Source organism: Schistocerca piceifrons, chromosome 1 (genome assembly GCF_021461385.2).
Source record: "Schistocerca piceifrons isolate TAMUIC-IGC-003096 chromosome 1, iqSchPice1.1, whole genome shotgun sequence".
Lineage (NCBI taxonomy): Eukaryota > Metazoa > Arthropoda > Insecta > Orthoptera > Acrididae > Schistocerca > Schistocerca piceifrons.
Genome location: NC_060138.1, coordinates 175544062 through 175569615, shown reverse-complemented (window position 1 = coordinate 175569615; position 25554 = coordinate 175544062). Strand labels below are relative to the sequence as shown.

The following is a 25554-nucleotide window of genomic DNA, read 5'->3' as shown; positions in this document are numbered from 1 at the left end:
AAATAAGGACTAGAAGACACAAAAGCACAAAATCCTTTCTCACAGCTTGAGTGAGCAGGGCTAGTGTTGGTTAACTTTGATGTTAGTAGACGACGTAACAGTCCTCTCTGTATCTGCACATGCGCAGTCTGCAGCACATTCAACATTTTAGAACTCCATACTCGGCAGAGTCAGTTGATCATTTACATCACTGGCCCACACGCGACATGGTTGCCGGCCTAGTGATAGCACGGTCTACACGCAAGCACGTCACACGCACTCACAACGAGCAGTCGATTTTGACAGAAAGTTGTTCGAGTAAAACGGACTTAAGTGTGCGGAAATTTCTCTAGTTTTGTCACGCCGACCTTGTACGATGCTATGGTGCTAAGCATACGGCAACTTTAGACCCCTCTGAAAATATCCAGGCGAACACTAGTGCTGCTAAGCGCACATGCGTGATGCACGATGCCTCTACCTTAGGACCTGGCTGAGCACCTCTATCTTACTGGAGCCAAAGAAATCGCCTGTAGCAGTCACCAATTAATCACAGAAGACTGGGGTGTCGTTCTTAGACCGTCAAAACAACCTTAGAAACAAATTTTGTGTGGAAAGGCAGATGTGATTGGTCACAGTTACACTATTGAGGAACGCTTAGTGACAGGTGTGTGGATGCACGAACGACAACATACAGGGCACACACTAAGAGATCATGGAAGCGTTCCAGAAAAGACTTAATAAGGCTCCAGCGCGAAACGCAACATCTCTGGAGTGGAAAAAAGGCGCGTTTTCGCTTTTAGCCGTGTTGAAGACAGGCCGAGGAATGTAAGGAATGAGACGAGAAAAATGCATGCCGGAGTCACTGCTTCTATTGAACTATCTCCTGTGTAGGCGACACTTACACGCGCTTCAAAACTCCGTATACCGAGAACAACAATGCGAGATCACATGAAAAAAGGGCTGTAAGGTTAGACATTTTCGACCGACGTTCGTAACGGCAGTTATCAGATACAGACCGGAATGGGTGCGTTTTTTTGCGTGCCAAGCTTATTAACTCACTTTCGAAATACAGTGAACCGTGCCAAGATTATGTTGTCAGATAAATGTGCCATTTATCATGGTTCACGTGCTAGAAATATTGTCGTTTGGGCCACAGAGAATTCTCAATTGCACGGTCGAATTACAAAAGAACCCTCACGTAATGATATGGGCAGCGATGACATCACATCTGCTTGGACCATGCTTTTTGGAGGGACTGTGAATGGCGCAAATTATTTAACATGTTACAAACATTGTTAATATCTCAGCTTCAGGAACGCTTATGGTTGCAGGAAGACGCAGTGACTCCTCACTATACTCTTTTCAGTGTGTGAGCTCGTAAATGAACACTTTCCAGGATGGTGGGTAGATCATGGTTCATCAGCAACACCTATTCCCTTGAAATGACCACCAGAAGTCCTGACCTCATCACATCTGACAACTCGTTATTGGGAGTCATTAAATCGCATGTATCTACACGTCGTTATGCTACAAACGAAGAACTGCGCAATGCTGTTGAGCATGCATTTCGCTCTGTAACAAGGGACATGCTCAAAAAAATGTCAAGAAGAACATGAAGGGTTATGGAAACGTGTTTCAAGCATGTAGGGGAACATACTGATATATTTGACACTTAATACGTAGTTAAGTACTTGTACAAAAACAAATCAAACCAATTAGCGTTCGATAATAGGGGAAGGAGATTTCTCCCCTACTCTTTATTATTTTATCCTCATCTGGGGTGAGATGAAGACATTCACTTCCTTGGGGCTACGTGATGAAGGGAGCCAAAAATAACGCGTCACAGGAAGTTTGAACGCTAATAAACCCAGAATGTTCGACGAAGGCTTTGGAAGACTCAAGCCTCTTTGAGAACCTCTGAGAGCTCTAACCGTAACATCGTGACAAACAGCGAGTAACCTGCCACTTCACTTCTATCGCGGTCTTCTGACGTCTTTGCCGTTCTTGAGCATCAGAACTTACTTGGAATTCGTGGATCACATTAAGAGCACTACTACTTCGCTGTCAGCGAGAATACTCCTAGGCTACATACTTACTCATCTACAGAAATGTTGGATTTCTACATTAATTCGATGTCTCCATTCTTTTATACATGTATTACGCTTCACGTTCCATCAGATCTGCAAGAGACGTAGCACTGTGTAAGCGGTAAACGTTAACTTCTTGCTTGTAAATTAGTAGTCAACAACGGGGAAAACAGCAAAGTGGGCCGTCAATGGACGCAATTCAAAGGCTCGCGAAGCAGTCACTCACGGGCAAAATTTACTCGTACTGTGGAGATACAGTTTCCCAATCCCTGTCCATTAGCCATTATGTATCTCGACTATTTCAAATTGATGCCTGAAAGATTTCTTGAATAAGGCCAATCAAATTCACAAATGTAGTTGCAGATAAGAAGCTACCAATAAACGTTAATATGCAGAGGGTACTGCAAAACCCTATAACGTAAAATTAAGGCAATTACAACAACAAATGAAAACTATTTTAGGTTTAATTTTCGTAGATTAATTATCACATAAGACATATTCAAATTATACAGATTTAAATAAAGGAAACCCATTGAGGATGGCACAAAGATGATGAACCATGTTTGGGTCTACATAAAATAACTGTTTTGCGTAACGGGCGGCCGTTGTAGCCAGTAATTTTTATCTGTAAACACGGCCAGTGCAATAGCAACAAAACCTAATGGTTAACACAGAGCTAAAGTTTATATGATTTCCTTGTCTTTTGTTACGGTATATCTTGGCACGTTCTTCATCCCTCATGGTTCTCCTTCCTGCACACAATGGCCACATGTATGAGTGAACAGACGGAGTAATCCCCGCAGAAATGTCCGTACGAAATATAAAGATCAGCTTTTCACATAAAGGAATCAGAGTAGCCCGAAAAATTATTCGTATGAAGCCCGTAAGACTGAATATACGACAAGCAACAGATAAGCAGTTGGCAGATAAGCAGTTGCTTTTATAAACAGAAGAGTAATGTCTGCGTGTTTTGCACTACAGCGAAATGACCTGTCTGATATGTAAATCTACATCAAAATGAAGGGAGCAGATGTCTCACTGACACCGCAGTGGATGTCCCTCACCATCCAGAAAAGGTCCTGAAGATTAATCTGCGGGCTTTGATAACTAAAATACCTTACCGTAACACGTCTACTGAATTTGTCATGACGTAATTTTCTGTTTCCAACACTGTCTTGAGTTACCAAAGGCCCACTACAGCTGCCGTCCAGAAGCAGATAATACCTGGCGATCACATTATTTTACTGATTATTCGTTAGCATTTGTTGCTTATGTGTAAGGGATAAACACAATGTTCCACAAAAGACGTTTCGCCTTGTGAAGGCAGCATCAATGTCGAGTTTTTGTTTACTCCAGCTACCCATAGGGAAAGCGTAAATGGAGTTATTCAATTTCACTTGTTGGTTGCACTGCAACATTGTAATGGTAATGGTTCAAAAAATGGCTCTGAGCACTATGGGACTCAACTGCTGAGGTCATTAGTCCCCTGGAACTTAGAACTAGTTAAACCTAACTAACCTAAGGACATCACAAACATCCATGCCCGAGGCAGGATTCGAACCTGCGAGCGTAGCGGTCTTGCGGTTCCAGACTGCAGCGCCTTTAACCGCACGGCCACTTCGGCCGGCAATGGTAATGGTGCAACATAGTCTGTTACTAGGTGATATGTATGAGAAACAAGAGCGACTATAGGAAGAAATGCGTTTGGTATCAAGTTTTTCGCATAACATGTAGGCCTATACAGGGCGAGTCACGAGTAATTGTACATGCTTTGAGGATGACAGTGATTCTGAACCAAAAAATCACATGAACATATGTCCTGCTCTTAATAGGTTCCGAGGAATTAATGACAACAGTGGGGAACAGGGCAAATGCAGGCTGCAGGCGATGGCAAATGAAATGTGACCTAATGTTTTTTTGCCGGCCGGTGTGGCCATGCGGTTCTAGGCGCTTCAGTCTGGAACCGCGTCACCGCTACGGTCGTAGGTTCGAATCCTGCCTCGAGCATGGATTTGTGTGATGTCCTTAGGTTAGTTAGGTTTAAATAGTTCTAAGTTCTAGGCGACTGATGACCTCATAAGTTAAGTCGCATAGTGCTCAGAGCCACTTGAACCAATTTGAACCTAATGTTTTGTTTACTTGTAAAAATTTCCTCACAAAATATGTTCAAATAGTCCCCACCATCAACTCCGTAAGGCACTTTGCAGCTCTTACAGACAGCTACTGTGTTGCTGATCTGACCTCGTCTGCACGGTCCTTTATTTACTACAGCACATGCACGTAAAATACGAGCGAAGTGAGGTGCACATTGAAATGGTCAGTAAAGACAACACTACGTAGCCTAATGTCGCTTTGGTTGTATTCGCATTTGAATGCTGGTGAAGAAGAACATTCAACTGACGCCCGTGATTTTCAAACAGCTGTATGTCGGATAAGGTTAAGAAAAGGGCATGTGTTCAGTGGAAGATTTTTTTTTGCGAATCACCAATATTATTACTAGCATCAAAGAAATGAACACGGCAAAAACAATAATAATCTTAGCGTCACACACACACACACACACACACACACACACACAGCCCTCGAAGCCTGGAAGCCATTTCCTCCCCACAGTACGCAAGTATTTCAAACACAGAACCTTTTTACTTCTGCCAACAATGTCCTTAACAGACATTTCGTTTTAAATTGTTCGAGATTGTCGCTTATAGGCTGACAACATTTCTACTATTCATGAGGAATACTCAGTCTTTTTAAAAAAAGCTGCAACTCCACAGACTTCATTGATATTTTTGGGCGTTACAACTGCTTCAGTTTATCATCAAATAGTAAACGAAAGACACGGTTTATTGATTTATACGAGAATAGCGTTTCAGACTAGAACTACAACCTAAATTTTATTCATTTATTTGTTAATGCCATCTGTGACAGTGTGCTCGTAAAACTAATAACTGTATTGTACATACTGCTAGGTCTGTACGTCAATATACTGACTTGACGCGCTCTCTTAAACGCTTTGGACTTCCAGATAAAAATAAAATATGGTGAGTACTAGCAAAAATATCCCTAACGTCTGTCAACAAATTTTAGTTACATATAAAGAGACTCTTTAACGAAGCTACTATTTCTACAGTCATCTATTGATCGCCGGGATTTACCTTTCTCTGGCAAGGAAGCATCGCGTACGCCATCCCCATCAACATTCAGTCTCGAATGCTCTGCGCCGTAGCCGGCAGCTGCTTCGGTCCCAATCGCCATGACTGTTTGCTTGACTGCGAATCACACATGAAGCACTGCGCAAACACACCGCATGTTGTAAAAGCACATGAGTCTAATGCTGCGGGAGATGGGCCCCTGTTACCTGCATACGAGCGGCATTTGTTTACGCCGGCCTCACACAGCTGACGAGTGTGCGCGCGGCGCAGTTGCCCGAAATGCACTTGCGTCGCCGAGGCTGACGCTTCTGAGAGCGGCGCCTGCTGAGGCCAATCGATAACACATCAGAGCCGGGAGCACGCTGGCTTGGGGGAGATGCCCCTTGCAGCTGTCACCGGCGAAGCGTGGCTGCAGCTTTAGGCATGCGCTCACAAGTTCCGCACACCGCTGGCGGCAACATTCAACACACTTGCGTAAATGTCGGCGGCGGAGAGCAAAGAACTTCAGCGCCGCCGCCATGCTTCGTGCGAGGCGGGTGCGCAGAGATCCGGAGCAGCTGGTCTATTTTTAGGGGCCCCACAACAGCGCCTGCCCCCCGCGTTCGCTGCACGGGCCCTAGCACAGCCGTATCAGGTGACTTGGGAGGGCTTCCAAATATGTCTTCAGAACTCGCTACGTCGCCGACTGGGCCCGCCTGGTCTACTACTGTCAAGAACCGCCCAAAGCACCATGGGGTGTCTGACAAGAGATTAGGACGGCAGTTATCACTGAAACGACCGGTTTTTATTTAACCATTTCTATTCCACGCCAGAGTAACCAATTTTTAAAACCGCCCAAAATAACTGGATTCTGAAATAACCGATTTTCGGTTGTTTGTTCCTAATTTTTCCCATGACAAACGTCGAAATTGTACAAATGCTGAAAAATGTTGATTCCCTCAGTTTCCAGATACGTGTAATCAAAATACTGAATTAAGCAGGCAAATAAATGAAACCTCTGTCCGTCCACCGTTCACTACTCTTCTCGAAAAGTGGTTGATTATTACAAAAAGTCACCAGTATTCTCCTAACTGATCCCAATTTTTTGAAACTGGGCTCAAAAGTTGTGTTGTAATCGGTGATCGTGCCATCATTTGGGCATTATGAATAAGTTGAAAGAACTCTGTTTTTCGTTTTAACTTGTCCGTTTTCAAGGGCTACAAGCAGATAAAGGCACAATATGTAGATACAGGCGTCAGATCAGCTACTTTTGTTCTTTATTGTATAGCATGAATAAATTGTTGTTAAGATTTTAATTTATTACTGTTACCACAATTTCCTTCCTTCCCTATTACACTACTGGCCATTACAATTGCTACACCAAGAAAAAATGCAGATGATAAACGGGTAGTCATTAAACAAATTATACTAGAACTGACATGTGATTACATTTTCACGCAATTCGGGTGCATAGATCCTGAGAAAACGGTACCCAGAACAACCACCTGTGGCCGTAATAACGGCCTGGGCATTGAGTCAGAGCTTGGATTGCGTGCATAGGTAAAGCTGCCCATGCAGCTTCAACACGATACCACAGTTCATCAAGAGTAGTGACTGCGTATTGTGACGAGCCAGTTGCTCGGCCACCATTGACCAGACGTTTTCAGTTGGTGAGAGATCTGGAGAATGTGCTGGCCAGGGCAGCAGTCGAACATTTTCTGTATCCAGAAAGGCCCATAAAGGACCTGCAACGTGCGGTCGTGCATTATCCTGCTGAAATGTAGAGTTTCGCTGGGATCGAATGAAGGGTAGAGCCACGGGTCGTAACACATCTGAAATGTAACGTCCACTGTTCAAAGTGCCGTCAGTGCGAACAAGAGGTGACCGAGACGTGTAACCAATGGCACCCCATAACATCACGCTGGGTGATACGCCAGTATGGCGATGAATACACGCTTCCAATGTGCGTTCACCGCGATGTCGCCAAACACGGATGCGACCATCATGATGCTGTAAACAAAACCTGGATTCATCCGAAAAAAATTACGTTTTGCCATTCGTGCACCCAGGTTCGTCGTTGAGTACACCATCGCAGGCGCTCCTGCCTGTGATGCAGCGTCAAAGGTAACCGCAGCCATGGTCTCCGAGCTGATAGCCCATGCTGCTGCAAACGTCGTCGAACTGTTCGTGCACATGGTTGTTGTCTTGCAAACGTCTCCATCTGTTGACTCGGGGATCGAGACGTGGCTGCACTATCCGTTACAGCCATGCCTACACCCTATATAAAATAACTGTTTTGCGTAACGGGCGGCCAGTGCAATAGCAGCAAAACCTAATGGTGAACACAGAGCTTAAGTTTATATGATTTCCTTGTCTTTTATGTTACTGCATATCTTGGCACGTTCTTCATCCCTCATGGTTCTCCTTCCTGAAGTTATCTACGGAACACAACGACCGTATGAATGAGTGAACAGACGGAGTAATCCCCGCAGAAATGTCCGTACGAAATATATTACGGTCAGCTTTTCACATAAAGGAATCAGAGTAACACGAAAAATTATTCATATGCAGCCCGTTTGGAAGTTACTCATTTTTTCCACACGGGGAACCGCTTACAACAGCGGTTTGTGCAGGTATTCCTGTCTAGTGCGGGAATCTGCGAATGAGCGCCGTACCGCAAAGTCTAAAGTTCACACACGTGAATTTTACTCACTTAAACCACAGAAAAAGTTTCAAATCGTTAATTTTTTAAATAATTTGCAGTTCGTATCGACAGTTAAACTGTTGCAAATGTGATTGTCACACAAATGACTATCGGAGGAAAGAAAATCAAGGAAATGTATAATATTGCATTACAGACGACTTCCGCGAACCGAGATTTTAATTTGTTGACACTAAATATTTTATAACAGTTCCTAAGGCACAGTTGTTATGATAATTTTTGAATAATGTATATTTGGTAACAATGAAACAGTTCCTCGTAGTCGTCACAAAAATGCGAAGTTGTAAGAAAATGAAACGCCTCATCCGAGCAAATAAACGTCTTCCATTGCTCCATAGTGTTGATTTTATGGCTTCTGTTACCGGCTTTTGCTTCACAAATGTTCGTGTTGTTTTGGTGCTGACAGGGAGTGCGACTTATACACTCCTGGAAATTGAAATAAGAACACCGTGAATTCATTGTCCCAGGAAGGGGAAACTTTATTGACACATTCCTGGGGTCAGATACATCACATGATCACACTGACAGAACCACAGGCACATAGACACAGGCAACAGAGCATGCACAATGTCGGCACTAGTACAGTGTATATCCACCTTTCGCAGCAATGCAGGCTACTATTCTCCCATGGAGACGATCGTAGAGATGCTGGATGTAGTCCTGTGGAAAGGCTTGCCATGCCATTTCCACCTGGCGCCTCAGTTGGACCAGCGTTCGTGCTGGACGTGCAGACCGCGTGAGACGACGCTTCATCCAGTCCCAAACATGCTCAATGGGGGACAGATCCGGAGATCTTGCTGGCCAGGGTAGTTGACTTACACCTTCTAGAGCACGTTGGGTGGCACGGGATACATGCAGACGTGCGTTGTCCTGTTGGAACAGCAAGTTCCCTTGCCGGTCTAGGAATGGTAGAACGATGGGTTCGATGACGGTTTGGATGTACCGTGCACTATTCAGTGTCCCCTCGACGATCACCAGTGGTGTACGGCCAGTGTAGGAGATCGCTCCCCACACCATGATGCCGGGTGTTGGCCCTGTGTGCCTCGGTCGTATGCAGTCCTGATTGTGGCGCTCACCTGCACGGCGCCAAACACGCATACGACCATCATTGGCATCAAGGCAGAAGCGACTCTCATCGCTGAAGACGACACGTCTCCATTCGTCCCTCCATTCACGCCTGTCGCGACACCACTGGAGGCAGGCTGCACGATGTTGGGGCGTGAGCGGAAGACGGCCTAACGGTGTGCGGGACCGTAGCCTAGCTTCATGGAGACGGTTGCGAATGGTCCTCGCCGATACCCCAGGAGCAACAGTGTCCCTAATTTGCTGGGAAGTGGCGGTGCGGTCCCCTACGGCACTGCGTAGGATCCGACAGTCTTGGCGTGCATCCGTGCGTCGCTGCGGTCCGGTCCCAGGTCGACGGGCACGTGCACCTTCCGCCGACCACTGGCGACAACATCGATGTACTGTGGAGACCTCATGCCCCACGTGTTGAGCAATTCGGCGGTACGTCCACCCGGCCTCCCGCATGCCCACAATACGCCCTCGCTCAAAGTCCGTCAACTGCACATACGGTTCACGTCCACGCTGTCGCGGCATGCTACCAGTGTTAAAGACCGCGATGGAGCTCCGTATGCCACGGCAAACTGGCTGACACTGACGGCGGCGGTGCACAAATGCTGCGCAGCTAGCGCCATTCGACGGCCAACACCGCGGTTCCTGGTGTGTCCGCTGTGCCGTGCGTGTGATCATTGCTTGTACAGCCCTCTCGCAGTGTCCGGAGCAAGTATGGTGGGTCTGACACACCGGTGTCAATGTGTTCTTTTTTCCATTTCCAGGAGTGTAGTTCTGCAGTGACTTTCCCAGCTGTCGTGCTCTTATTTTTCGTCACAATTCTCCTCAGTGATCGCCGGTACAATCACTCTACAAATACAAGGGTTGGAACTTTAACAGTGGCAACTACACTCCTGGAAATGGAAAAAAGAACACATTGACACCGGTGTGTCAGACCCACCATACTTGCTCCGGACACTGCGAGAGGGCTGTACAAGCAATGATCACACGCACGGCACAGCGGACACACCAGGAACCGCGGTGTTGGCCGTCGAATGGCGCTAGCTGCGCAGCATTTGTGCACCGCCGCCGTCAGTGTCAGCCAGTTTGCCGTGGCATACGGAGCTCCATCGCAGTCTTTAACACTGGTAGCATGCCGCGACAGCGTGGACGTGAACCGTATGTGCAGTTGACGGACTTTGAGCGAGGGCGTATAGTGGGCATGCGGGAGGCCGGGTGGACGTACCGCCGAATTGCTCAACACGTGGGGCGTGAGGTCTCCACAGTACATCGATGTTGTCGCCAGTGGTCGGCGGAAGGTGCACGTGCCCGTCGACCTGGGACCGGACCGCAGCGACGCACGGATGCACGCCAAGATCGTAGGATCCTACGCAGTGCCGTAGGGGACCGCACCGCCACTTCCCAGCAAATTAGGGACACTGTTGCTCCTGGGGTATCGGCGAGGACCATTCGCAACCGTCTCCATGAAGCTGGGCTACGGTCCCGCACACCGTTAGGCCGTCTTCCGCTCACGCCCCAACATCGTGCAGCCCGCCTCCAGTGGTGTCGCGACAGGCGTGAATGGAGGGACGAATGGAGACGTGTCGTCTTCAGCGATGAGAGTCGCTTCTGCCTTGGTGCCAATGATGGTCGTATGCGTGTTTGGCGCCGTGCAGGTGAGCGCCACAATCAGGACTGCATACGACCGAGGCACACAGGGCCAACACCCGGCATCATGGTGTGGGGAGCGATCTCCTACACTGGCCGTACACCACTGGTGATCGTCGAGGGGACACTGAATAGTGCACGGTACATCCAAACCGTCATCGAACCCATCGTTCTACCATTCCTAGACCGGCAAGGGAACTTGCTGTTCCAACAGGACAATGCACGTCCGCATGTATCCCGTGCCACCCAACGTGCTCTAGAAGGTGTAAGTCAACTACCCTGGCCAGCAAGATCTCCGGATCTGTCCCCCATTGAGCATGTTTGGGACTGGATGAAGCGTCGTCTCACGCGGTCTGCACGTCCAGCACGAACGCTGGTCCAACTGAGGCGTCAGGTGGAAATGGCATGGCAAGCCGTTCCACAGGACTACATCCAGCATCTCTACGATCGTCTCCATGGGAGAATAGCAGCCTGCATTGCTGCGAAAGGTGGATATACACTGTACTAGTGCCGACATTGTGCATGCTCTGTTGCCTGTGTCTATGTGCCTGTGGTTCTGTCAGTGTGATCATGTGATGTATCTGACCCCAGGAATGTGTCAATATAGTTTCCCCTTCCTGGGACAATTAATTGACGGTGTTCTTATTTCAATTTCCAGGAGTGTATTTATTTACAACTCGTACAAAATAGATACGTTTCAAAGTTTTACTGACCTTCAAAGTAGTCACCAGCATTGTGTATAACCCGTTGCCAGCGATGTGGAAGTCGTAGGATAGTCTTAGCAGTGCCAGTTGGGTTGACAGTTCGAGCGGCGCGGTCTATTGCCCGACGAATTTGTAGCAGTTCTGAAGCGTATGCCGTGAAGTGTTTCCTTCAGTTTAGAAATCGAGTTGAACTCACGAGGGCTTAAGTCATGGGATGCGGTAGGTGATATAGCACTTAGCAGCCCCATCAGTCAAACAAATCAGTAACAGCTTGCACTGTACGTGCTTGAGCACTGTCCTGCAAAATGATGGCCAGGTCCTGTAGAAAGTGTCATCACTTCCGTCTCTATGCTGTTCATTTTTGGAACACAACCCACGTCCAGCTTAGAGAAACAAGATTTCAAGTTAGATCCTCAGTGACCAGCCGGCGTAGTATCGATGACCTGGTGATAGGGCCTGTATGCCTGTCATATCGTATGACATCCACAGCATATGCACATTTCCTGATAGAAAATCGACCTTCACTTTTGGTGGACGTGACATTAGAGTAACGACAGCAGATGTACTTGCAACATGATGGATCACCGATTCACTCTACCAGACAAGCATCCCAGTATCTGAATAACACATTTCCTCAATGGTGGATTGGCCGTGGCGAACCCATGGACTGCCCTGCCAGATCACCCGACTTAGCTCCATTAGACTTCTGTTTATGGGGCTGGTTGAAGGGGGATTAGTACCCTGCGGATACAAGTGAAGAACTTGTCGCTCGCATCGCCGACACTGTTGCCAACATTAAAACCCGCCGAGATGATATTTGATGAAAGACACAGCACACCCTCGAACGCGTTAAGTGCATTAAGATGGGTGGGGACGTTTTGAACACCTCTTGTACGACAGATAAGTCATCTCTCCCACCATTTTTCTGTCAGGATAGCACCTACACAGCATTTCGGTAAATAATATTCACACTTGTTTTTGTAATCATTCATGAATGTGTGTAGTCTTCAACCCATTACAGTTCCGTAATGATCGAAAATCGGACACATGTTCATAGGACTTTTTCGGTTTGTTTTCACATATACAATCGCCTCACAAATTATGTGACATACCTCCTGAGTAACCCTGTATACAGACGCGTCATAACTAATAGCGAAACCTGACACGTGTCAAAGAATACCTTAACAAAAGCAATAATGTTCTAGTAAACAGGAGTCCAGAAAGAGCCATTAGCAGGGTGTGTATGTGTGTGTGTGTGTGTGTGTGTGTGTGTGTGTGTAGATGTACAGTCGACCCACTTGTACTACAACGTTTCTGCTTCTATTCTGGAGTATTTAGAGCCGTGGCAGTTTTCTCTACTAATTATGATACGTCTCGTATTCAGATTTTACACACAGGCGCATCTGGCACCTCTCTCAGCTTGGCCACTAAGTGGACCTTGCGTCGTTGGACATTACAACGGCCCTGTGTACAAGGTATTCGACAAGTCCTCGTAAGCTCTTGGTTTCACACAATTAGGGCAACAAATTTTTGTTTCATGATATACCTTCTTTAATGCTGGTAAAAAGCATTATTGTTAGTTTTGCACTGTTTTGTTTCAGTATTATATTGTTCCATTTGTCAAGTCACGGCTGATGTGGGTGGATAGTTTACGGAGCAATTGTGATGTGAATGGACAAACGACCACAGATTGGACAAATAATGACAGAGATGATGAATGCGTTTAGAGGTGACTTTGGTAAGGCCTCATATCGTAAAGCAACCCTGCATCAGTGTGAGAAACGGGCTTTTTTCACGGTCTCTCAAATACAGGCCGCGTAGTGGATGTAAGAAAACGCGCGAGGAAACGCGTGGCACAGTCGCTCAGTTAGTCCAATGAAATCCATCAGGAGAAGAGCAGCTGAACTTCCAAGTACCGTGGTCAACAATACATCGCCACATTACAAGATTTACACTGATGTTTGTAAATGAATTATTTGGCAACGATATGGAGCACCGAGTTGCAGCCTGCCGTGTTTTCTTGGCACAATTTCCACATGCGTTGTCCCACACAAAGGTGTCATTCTATGCTGAAAGTACTATGTATAGCAGTTCACAAGGGAGGAATGTGGTTTTCTCGTCTATCGAAAATAGTCATTATGTGCAAAAGTTGGAAAGGAACCCACCTCGTATTATGATATGAGCCGGGCTATCATTACGTTACCTATTGGGATCCTACGTTTTTGAAGGAGAAGTGAATGGAAATTCTTATCGATACATGCTGATAACGACGTTTATACCTCAACTCGAAGACAAGGGAATCATGAATTGTGTGTGGCTACAGCAGAACAGGGCTCCAGCACACTTTGCTATTCACAAGCATGAGTTCCTCGATGAACAATTTTTTGAGCCCTCCGTTTTGGACAACTTCTTCAGCACAACTGAAATAATTACCACGTAAGGTAATTCAGTACAGGGAATAATCAAGTCCCGTATTACTCATCTTTCGTACAAGACTAATGAAGAATTGGGCAGAAGTGTTGACGGAGCCTTTCGAACCATAACTCCTAAGATATTCTGCAAGATACAAGAAAAATATTGAGACACAAGATCTCTGTCTAAGGCACAGACTCCGCATACAGATCCGCCGAATACACATATGTTTATATACCAATATTCCAATATAGGGGTGTTCAAAAAGTCTCTTCGCAGTGCCGTATGATTGTTAGTCGCGCGTGCCGTATGCTGCGGTGAATCTACCGAAAAGGAACTCAGTGAAATACAAGTTATTAATTTATTGAATATCCATTTTTACGTACAAATTTTCACATTATATGTTGAAAGTGTCCCCCCTGTTGTTCAATACACAATTCAATTCGTCTAATCATGTTACCAAACACTGAACCGGTACTTCGAAATTTGTTAATCAGATCTCGCACAGTATCGCGATGTGGTAGTGTTGTCTCCGGGAAAACTGAATTAAATGTTTGAAGAACTGAAACTGTGTATTTACTGCCAGCTTTGAACGCTTGTTCGACTAAAAACACACGTTCTTCAATGGTAAGTATTTTAACAGTGACAAAAACGAAACAAAGGAACTAAACTTCAACGTTCAGGTCAACACGTAACGACACACAACAACGATACTACTGACGCTGGCTGAGATAAAGGAAACAGTGGAATGTTGGGAGAGTCCACTTGAAGGGAATTAACCCAGGCAGGTGAACAATCATACGGCACGCACGGCTAACAATCATACGGCACTGCGGAGAGACTTTTTGAACTCCCAGTATAATCCATTGTTTTGACCTCTGGGTACAGGGACTTCTCGGGCACAGTGTAATATAGAAGTGGTTCTTAGATGATTAATATCATCGTGCAGTTATACTGGAATCGTACTTTTACCATTCAATAAAACTGGCGAAAAATTTAGTCTGGTTATAGAAGTTGAACTGCCCAGACACTCCTGTTGGTTTACTTAACTCCGTCCGAACAGCCCTCGGGAGGCCCAACGGTACCGCATCCTCGGCCGATAGGCGTCACTGGATACGGGTAAGGAGGAGCATGTGGTCAGCACACAGCTCTCCCGGCCGTTGTCAGTTTTCGTGACAGTAGCCGGTACTTCTCTATCAAATAGCTCCCCAATTGCCTCACAAGAGCTGAGTGCACCCAGCTTACCAACAGCACTCGCCATACGCGGATGATCACCTATCCAAGTGTTAGCCAAGCCCGACAACACCGAAATTCGGTGATCTGACGGGAACCGGTGTTACCGCTGCGGCAAAGCAGTTGGGCGCTGATATGCTTGCACTATTTTATTGCAAGAATAAAAAAAATAACGCCTGTTAAAAACTGTAGTTGAGTCGGGGTAAGTTGATACCTGCAGTTGCAGTGCGCTGTGCGCAGTACTATCGCGGTCCTAATTTAGCCAACAACGGAACGCCATTTTGTAAACGTCTCTATGTTAACGCCACATTGTTGCCACAGCTCTATGGATGGCTACTGTTTAGGCTGCAGCCGTTAGTGCTTCGCAGTTGAAAGCTGGCAACAGTGCTGCAAGCTGTCAGGGCCTTCTTACGCTGTCTTAACTATAGTATAAGAAACAGTAGAAACATCTTTATTATATGTTCCACCGTAGCTATAAGTTAACAATTTTTATATTTCGTATGCAGCAACTTTTATTCTCTGTGTTTTAATGCTAACTGAACCAGGCATTTGATAATTTAGGGTAAATTCGTGTACATTTCTATGCATTCTACAATGACTATTCTTTATTCACATTTATACTTTTCTTTCAGTCACTGTATTAATAATAAGAATTATGGTAGGAAAATAGCGAACCCTGAAATTTTGAAGAACGAGTTTGGCGATCTTTTACAGAAGCTCGAAATTTAGAGCGGACTTCAAGACGAGATGATCACGATGGTTTACAAAACGAAACTTTGTCTCGAAACCTGGCAGAAAATCCAAAGAGATTCTTATCGTGTGTAAAGTATGGTGGCGGCAAGACACGGCCAATGCCTTCTCTGCGCGTTAGCAATGGAAATACTATCGACGACAGTGCTGCCAAAGCAGGGTTAGTAAACGCGGCCTTCCGAAATTCCTTCAGCAAAGAAGACGAAGTAAATATTCCAGAATTCGAATCGAGAACTGCTGCCAACTTGAGCAACTTAGAAGTAGATATCTTCGGACTAGTGAAGCAATTTAATTGACTTAATAAAAGCAAGTCATTCGATCCAGACTCTATACCAGTTAGTTTCCTTTCAGAGCATGCTGATGCAATAGCTCTATACTTAACAATCGTATACAATAGCTCGCGCGACGAAACATCCGTTCCCAAACGCTGGAAAGTTGCACAGATCAGACCAATATTCAAGAAAGCTAGTGGGCGTAATCCACTAAATTGCAGTCCAATATCATCAAAGTCTATATGCAGCAGGGTTTTGGAACACATATTGTGTTCGAGCATTATGAATTACCTCGAAGAAAACGGTCTATTGACACACAATCAACATGGGTTTAGAAAGCATCGTTCCTGTGAAACACAACTAGCTCTTTATTCACATGAAATGTTCAGTGCTTTGACAAAGTATTTCAGATCGATTCCACATTTCTGGATTTCCGGAAGGCTCTTGACACTATATCGCACAAGCGGCTCGTAGTGAAATTGCGTGCTTATGGAATATCGTCTCAGTTATGTGACTGGATTTGTGATTTCCTGTCAGAGAGGTCACAGTTCGTAGTAATTAACGGAAAGTCATCGAGTAAAACAGAAGTGAGATCTGGCGTTCCCCAAGGTAGTGTTATAGGCCCTTCGCTGTTGCTTATCTATATTAACGATCTGAGAGACAATCTGAGCAGCCGTCTTAGGTAGTTTTCAGATGACGCTGTCGTTTATCGACTAATAAAGTCATCAGAAGATAAAAACAAACTACAAAACGATTTAGAAAAGATATCTGAATGGTGCGAAAAGTGGCAGTTGACTCTAAATAACGAAAAGTGTGAGGTCATCCACACGACTGCTAAAAGGAACTGGTTAAACTTCGGTTACACGATAAATCATTCTAATCTAAAAGCCATAAATTCAACTAAATACCTAGGCATTACAATTACGAACAACCTAAATTGGAAGGAACACACAGATGGTGTAGTAGGGAAGGCTAACCAAAGACTGCGTTTTATTATCAGGACACTTAGAAAATGAAACAGACCTACTAAGGAGACTGCGTACACTACGCTTGTCCGTCCTCTTTTAGAATACAGCTGCGCGGTGTGGGATCCTTACCAGATAGGACTGACGGAGTACATCGAAAAATTTCAAAGAAAGGCAGCACGTTTTGTATTATCGTGAAATATGGGAGAGAGTGTCACAAAATGATACAGGATTTGGGCTGGAAATCATTTAAAAAAAGGCGTTTTTCGTTGCGACGGAATCTTCTCACGAAATTCCAATCACCAACTTTCTATAAGAATACAGGGTGTTACAAAAAGGTACGGCCAAACTTTAAGGAAACATTCCTCACACACAAAGAAAGGAAATATGTTATGTGGACATGTGTCCGGAAACGCTTACTTTTCATGTTAGAGCTCATTTTCTTACTTCTCTTCAAATCACATGAATCATGGAATGGAAACACACAGCAACAGAACGTACCAGCGTGACTTCAAACACTTTGTCACAGGAAATGTTCAAAATGTCCTCCGTTAGCGAGGATACATGCATCCACCCTCCGTCACATGGAATCCCTGATGCGCTGATGCAGCCCTGGAGAATGGCGTATTGTATCACAGCCGTCCACAATATGAGCACGAAGAGTCTCTACATTTGGTACCGGGGTTGCGTAGACAAGAGCTTTTAAATGCCGCCATAAATGAAATTCAAGAGGGTTGAGGTCAGGAGAGCGTGGAGGCCATGGAATTGGTCCGCCTCTACCAATCCATTGGTCACCGAATCTGTTGTTGAGAAGCGCACGAACACTTCGACTGAAATGTGCAGGAGCTCCATCGTGCATGAACCACATGTTGTGTCGTACTTGTAAAGGCACATGTTCTAGCAGCACAGGTAGAGTATCCCGTATGAAATCATGATAACGTGCTGTGCTGCATTGAGCGTAGGTGGAAGAAACTAAAATGAGCTCTAACATGGAAATTAAGCGTTTCCGGACACATGTCCACATAACATCTTTTCTTTATTTGTGTGTGAGGAATGTTTCCTGAAAGTTTGACCGTACCTTTTTGTAACACCCTGTATACAGCCTACAGTTGCAGGTTAACTTTATCGTTTACCTAGGTTTCGACGTTAGTAATAACGTCTTCTTCAGAACCTGCAACAAGTTAATATTATAATGCGCTAGTAAATTATATTAGCAACTGTAGGCTGTATATTCTTATATAAACAATATCAGCTGCTGTCGCTGCATAAAAATGTTAAAAATCACCAACTTTCTCCTCCGAATGCGAAAATATTTTGTTGACACCTACCTACATAGAGAGAAACCATCACCACGATAAAATAAGGGAAATCAGAGCTTGTACGAAAGGATATGGGTGTTCATTCTTTCCGCGCGCTGTACGAGATTGGAATAATAGAGAATTGTGAAGGTGGATCGATGAACCCTCTGTCAGGCACTTAAATGTGATTTTCAGAGTATCCATGTAGATGTAGATGTAGCACATTGTGAATATCGCACTAAAATTATCCCATTTCTCTTTGAATGTGAGCAGGAAATCACTCTAAAATTACCCCATTTCTCTTCGAATGCGTACTGGTATGCAAATAAAATAGAAAACATGTTTTGTAGCGCTCTGTGTGTGATAATTAGAAACCGGTGTTACGTGCTGAAATGATGGTCAGTCGCGGTGCGGTCAACTCAGAGACGTGACGCAGCTGTCTGTTTTTGACTGCGTGTGCTATAATGATATGTCATCCCTTCCAGCATTGTGAGTGCTACGTTGCTCATAGCACCAGGTCTGCATTTTTCTCTGAAAATGCATGTAACATACTGCGGAAGCGTAGAGTACGACAGAGTCTTGAGAGTCGCTGTGGCCGAGTGACCATAGACACTGACTTGCAATTCGCCAACACAGGTTCTATTGCTGCTGAATTCGCTAACACAGGTTCCATTGCTGCTGCATCTGTATTTTTTCTTTTCATTTTTTTTTTGTTTCGCGCAATATTAAACCATTAATGATAAAATGTAAATTTATTTAAACAATTCAATTTATGTACACAAAATTGATATATTAAATTAGATTTCTATCACAATCCTTGTAAGTTAAAAGGCAATTCACGTGGTAAAAAAGCAAGGAAATGTAGTATGAAAGTAGATGATCTGCTAAAAAGAGTCTATTCCAGTCGATCTTTGAATGAGAAAGTGAGATTTAAAGAGTTAGGTAGATCTATTTCGAATATAAATCTAACTTCAGCCTCATCGATTTGCGTCAAACAATGTGAGTAGATGCAGGTAGATTAAAGTTCCTAGAATATTTCACCTGTGACCAACAGTAAACTTAAAGCGGACTCTGAAAATCATGAGGGATTTTTGACAAGTGATTCTGTATCGGCTCGGTAATACAGTGGTGAAGTGCTGAAGTCCACTAACCGCTAATTTTGTTGGCTCGAGTTCGACTCCTGCTGCTACCATAATGTTTTTTCACTTCCTTTCATTCCTCGTGATATTAAACGATTGATTTTAAAATTTTTAAGTACACTGGGAGTAGACAACATTTCATTAGAACTACTGATGGCCTAGGGAGAGGCAGTCCTGACAAAACTCTACCATCTGGTGAGCAAGATGTATGAGACAGGCGAAATACCCTCAGACTTCAAGAAGAATATAATAATCCCAATCCCAAAGAAAGCAGGTGTTGACAGATGTGAAAATTACCGAATTATCAGTTTAATAAGTCACAGCTGCAAAATACTAACGCGAATTCTTTACATACCAATGGAAAAACTAGTAGAAGCCGACCTCGGGGAAGGTCAGTTTGGATTCCGAAGAAATATTGGAACACGTGAGGCAATACTGACCTTACGATTTATCTTAGAAGAAAGATTAGGGAAAGGCAAACCTACGTTTCTAGCATTTGTAGACTTACAGAAAGCTTTTGACAATGTTGACTGGAATACTCTCTTTCAAATTCTAAAGGTGGCAGGGGTAAAATACAGGGAGCGAAAAGCTATTTACAATTTGTACAGAAACCAGATGGCAGTTATAAGAGTCGAGGGGCATGAAAGGGAAGCAGTGGTTGGGAAGGGAGTGAGACAGGGTTGTAGCCTCTCCCCTATGTTATTCAATCTGTATATTGAGCAAGCAGTAAAGGAAACAAAAGAAAAATTCGGAGTAGGTATTAAAATCCATGGAGAAGAAACAAAAACTTTGGGGTTCGCCGATGACATTGTAATTCTATCAGAGACAGCAAAAGACTTGGAAGAGCAGTTGAACGGAATGGACATTGTCTTGAAAGATGAACATCAACAAAAGCAAAACGATGATAATGGAATGTAGTCGAATTAAGTCGGGTGATGCTGAGGGAATTAGATTAGGAAAAGAGGCACTTAAAGTAGTAAAGGAGTTTTGCTATTTGGGGAGCAAAATAACTGATGATGGTCGAAGTAGAGAGGATATAAAATGTAGACTGGCAATGGCAAGGAAAGCGTTTCTGAAGAAGAGAAATTTGTTAACATCGAGTATAGATTTACGCGTCAGGAAGTCGTTTCTGAAAGTATTTGTATGGTGTGTAGCAATGTATGGAAGTGAAACATGGACGATAAATATTTTGGACAAGAAGAGAATAGAAGCTTTCGAAATGTGGTGCTACAGAAGAATGCTGAAGATTAGATGGGTAGATCACTTAACTAATGATGAAGTATTGGATAGAATTGGGGAGAAAAGGAGTATGTGGCACAACTTGACAAAAATAAGGGACCGGTTAGTAGGACATGTTCTGAGGCATCAAGGGGTCACCAATTTAGTATTGGAGGGCAGCGTGGAGGGTAAAAATCGGAGAGGGAGACCAAGAGATGAATACACTAAGCAGATTCAGAAGGATGTGGATTGCAGTAAGTACTGGGAGATGAAGAAGCTTGCACAGGATAGGGTAGCATGGAGAGCTGCATCAAACCAGTCTCAGGACTGAAGACCACAACAACAACAACAAACATGTACACTGAAGCGCCAAAGAATCTGGTATAGGCACGCGTATTCAAATACAGAAATATGTAAACAAGCAGAATACGGCGCTGCGGTCGATGATGCCTATATGAGACGACAAGTGTCTGGCGCTGTTGTTAGATCGGTCACTGCTACTACAATGGCAGGTTATCAAGATTTAAAAGAGTTTGAACATGGTGTTATGGTCGGCGCACGAGTGATGGGATACAGTATCTCCGAGTAGCGATGAGGAGGGGATTTTCCCGTACAACCATTTCACGAGAGTATCGTGAATATCAGGAATCCGGTAAAACATCAAATCTCCGACATCCCTGCCGCCGGAAAAAGATCCTGCAACAACAGGGCCAACGACGACTGAAGAGAATCGTTGAACGTGACAGAAGTTCAACCCTATCGCAAATTGCTGCTGATTACAATGCTGGGCCATCAACAAGTGTCAGCGTGCGCACCATTCAACGAAACATCATCGATATGGTCTTTCGGAGCCGAAGCCCCGCTCGTGTACCCTTGATGACTGCACGACACAAAAGCTTTACGCCTCGCCTGGGCCCGTCAACACCGACGTTGGGCTGTTGATGATTGGAAACGTCTTCAGAGGCGCCGACTTATAAACAGGGCGGTCTTGCCCCATAAAATTTTCTAAATTTTAGATGAAAAATAGTGAGTTTTAAAGTTTGTTAAGCATTTTAGAGTCATATGATCAATATTACAACACCGAAAACTGGACTCTCGATAACTCGACACTCCGAGAAACTCAACAAGCCTTTGGATTTGAAAAAAGAAACAAAACATAAACACGCACGGTATTTTCGTAAAAGAACACTCCGTCGTCAGGCCACGAGTGGCCTACCAGGACCATCAGAGCGCCGTGTCATCCTCAGTGGAGGATGCGGATAGGAGGGACGTGGGGTCAGCACACCGCTCTCCCGGTCGTTATGATGGTATTCTTGACCGACGCCGCTACTATTCGGCCGAGTAGCTCCTCAATTGGCATCACGAGGCTGAGTGCACCCCGAAAAATGACAACAGCGCATGGCGACCCGGATGGTCACCCATTCAAGTGCCGACCACGCCCGACAGCGCTTAACTTCGGCGACCTCACGGGAAACGGTGTATCCACAGCGGCAAGGTCGTTGTCTATTTTCGTAAAAGCTAATTTAATTTACACTAATAATCATACCTATAGACTATTACAGAGCAGTGAATATATAGCTCTGAAAAGACTTAAATTATATTCAAATAAATCCTAAACTATCATTAAAAGAATAAAACATAAAATATTGCTGTCGCACAGTAATAGCACTTTGATTAATAAGGCTCAGGGTTCACTAAATAAAAACAATATCTCAAAGTTAATGCATTAATACAGTTAATAAAGTTTTACAGTATGCCTAATACTTTCAGTCAAAAAGTATGTAAATAGCGAGTTTTAATTGGGTCTTACACCCTAAAAATATTTAAGTATTTGAAAATAACTAATACAGTACTATGGTACCATAGTCATACTAAATAGTACTAATATTTCGAAACTGAAAATTTTACATTATGTATTTAATTCTCTATTTTATAAAGCCCCCGCCCCAATGAACCATGGATCTTGCCGTTGGTGGGGAGGCTTGCGTGCCTCAACGATACAGATAGCTGTCCTGTAGGTGCAACCACAACGGAGGGGTATCTGTTGAGAGGCCAGACAAACGTTTGGTTCCTGAAGAGAGGCAGCAGCCTTTTCAGTAGTTGCAGGGGCAACAGTCTGGATGATTGACTGATCTGGCCTTGTAACACTAACCAAAACGGCCTTGCTGTGCTGGTACTGCGAACGGCTGAAAGCAAGAGGAAACTACAGCCATAATTTTTACCGAGGGCATGCAGCTTTACTGTATGGTTAAATGATGATGGCGGTAAAAGAGTCCCCCATTCGGATCTCCGGGCGGGGACTACTCAAGAGGAAGTCGTTATCAGGAAAAAGAAAACTGGCGTTCTGCGGATCGGAGCGTGGAATGTCAGATGCCTTAATCGGCAGGTGGGTTAGAAAAATTAAAAAGGGAAATGGATAGGTTAAAGTTAGAGATAGTGGGAATTAGTGAAGTTCGGTGGCAGGAGGAACAAGACTTCTGGTCAGGTGAATACAGGCTTATAAATACAAAATCAAATAGGGGTAATGCAGGAGTAGATTTAATAATGAATAAAAAAAATAGGAATGCGGGTAAGCTACTACAAACAGCATAGTGAACGCATTTCTGTGGTCAAAATACACTCCTGGAAATTGAAATAAGAACACCGTGAATTCATTGTCCCAGGAAGGGGAAACTTTATTGACACATTCCTGGGGTCAGATACATCACATGATCACACTGACAGAACCACAGGCACATAGACACAGGCAACAGAGCATGCACAATGTCGGCACTAGTACAGTGTATATCCACCTTTCGCAGCAATGCAGGCTGCTATTCTCCCATGGAGACGATCGTAGAGATGCTGGATGTAGTCCTGTGGAACGGCTTGCCATGCCATTTCCACCTGGCGCCTCAGTTGGACCAGCATTCGTGCTGGACGTGCAGACCGCGTGAGACGACGCTTCATCCAGTCCCAAACATGCTCAATGGGGGACAGATCCGGAGATCTTGCTGGCCAGGGTAGTTGACTTACACCTTCTAGAGCACGTTGGGTGGCACGGGATACATGCGGACGTGCATTGTCCTGTTGGAACAGCACGTTCCCTTGCCGGTCTAGGAATGGTAGAACGATGGGTTCGATGACGGTTTGGATGTACCGTGCACTATTCAGTGTCCCCTCGACGATCACCAGTGGTGTACGGCCAGTGTAGGAGATCGCTCCCCACACCATGATGCCGGGTGTTGGCCCTGTGTGCCTCGGTCGTATGCAGTCCTGATTGTGGCGCTCACCTGCACGGCGCCAAACACGCATACGACCATCATTGGCATCAAGGCAGAAGCGACTCTCATCGCTGAAGATGACACGTCTCCATTCGTCCCTCCATTCACGCCTGTCGCGACACCACTGGAGGCGGGCTGCACGATGTTGGGGCGTGAGCAGAAGACTGCCTAACGGTGTGCGGGACCGTAGCCCAGCTTCATGGAGACGGTTGCGAATGGTCCTCGCCGATACCCCAGGAGCAACAGTGTCCCTAATTTGCTGGAAAGTGGCGGTGTGGTCCCCTACGGCACTGCGTAGGATCCTACGGTCTTGGCGTGCATCCGTGCGTCGCTGCGGTCCGGTCCCAGGTCGACGGGCACGTGCACCTTCCGCCGACCACTGGCGACAACATCGATGTACTGTGGAGACCTCACGCCCCACGTGTTGAGCAATTCGGCGGTACGTCCACCCGGCCTCCCGCATGCCCACTATACGCCCTCGCTCAAAGTCCGTCAACTGCACATACGGTTCACGTCCACGCTGTCGCGGCATGCTACCAGTGTTAAAGACTGCGATGGAGCTCCGTATGCCACGGCAAACTGGCTGACACTGACGGCGGCGGTGCACAAATGCTGTGCAGCTAGCGCCATTCGACGGCCAACACCGCGGTTCCTGGTGTGTCCGCTGTGCCGTGCGTGTGATCATTGCTTGTACAGCCCTCTCGCAGTGTCCGGAGCAAGTATGGTGGCTCTGACACACCGGTGTCAATGTGTTCTTTTTTCCATTTCCAAGAGTGCAGATACGAAATCCACGTCTACCACAGCAGTACAAGTTCATATGTCGACTAGCTCTGCAGATGACGAAGAAATTGATGAAATGTACGATGAGACAAAAGAAATTATTCAGATAGTGAAGGGAGACGAAAATTTAATAGTCATGGGTGACTGGAATTCGACAGTAGGAAAAGGAAGAGAAGGAAACGTAGTAGATGAATATGGAGTGGGGGTAAGGAATGAAAGAGGAAGCCGCCTGGTAGAATTTTGCACAGAGCATAGCTTAATCATAGCTAACACTTGGTTCAAGAATCATAAAAGAAGATTGTATACATGGAAGAAGCCTGGAGATACTAGTAGGTTTCAGATAGATTAAATAATGGTAAGACAGAGATTTAGGAACCAGGTTTTAAATTGTAAGACATTTCCAGGGGCAGATGTGGACTCTGACCACAATCTATTGGTTATGAACTGTAGATTAAAACTAAAGAAACTGCAAAAAAGTAGGAATTTAAGGAGATGGGACCTGGATAAACTGACAGAACCAGAGGTTGTAGAGAGTTTCAGGGAGAGCCTTACGGAACGATTGACAAGAATGTGGTAAAGAAATACAGTAGAAGAAGAATGGATAGTTTTGAGAGATGAAATAGTGAAGGCAGCAGAGGATCAAGTAGGTACAAAGATGAGGGCTACTAGAAATCCTTGGGTAACAGAAGACATATTGAATTTTATTGATGAAAGGAGAAAATACAAAAATGCAGTAAATGAAGCAAGCAAAAAGGAATACAAACGTCTCAAAAATGAGATCGACAGGAAGTGCAAAATGGCTAATCAGGGATGGCTAGAGGACAAATGTAAGGATGTAGAGGCGTATATCACTAGGGGTAAGATAGATACTGCCTACAGG

General features: G+C 45.0%; 1 protein-coding gene across 1 annotated transcript in view; it reads right to left on the bottom strand.

Moving 5' to 3' along the window:
* LOC124787838 (zinc finger and BTB domain-containing protein 17-like) overlaps nt 1–5723 on the bottom strand; it is a 36981-nt gene extending 31258 nt beyond the window's left edge. The window contains exon 1 of the mRNA XM_047254785.1: nt 5222–5723. Within this exon, the coding sequence (XP_047110741.1) occupies nt 5222–5321 (100 nt within the window). The 5' untranslated portion in view covers nt 5322–5723. The remainder of the gene's footprint in view (nt 1–5221) is intronic.
* Between the last annotated feature and the right edge of the window lie 19831 nt (nt 5724–25554).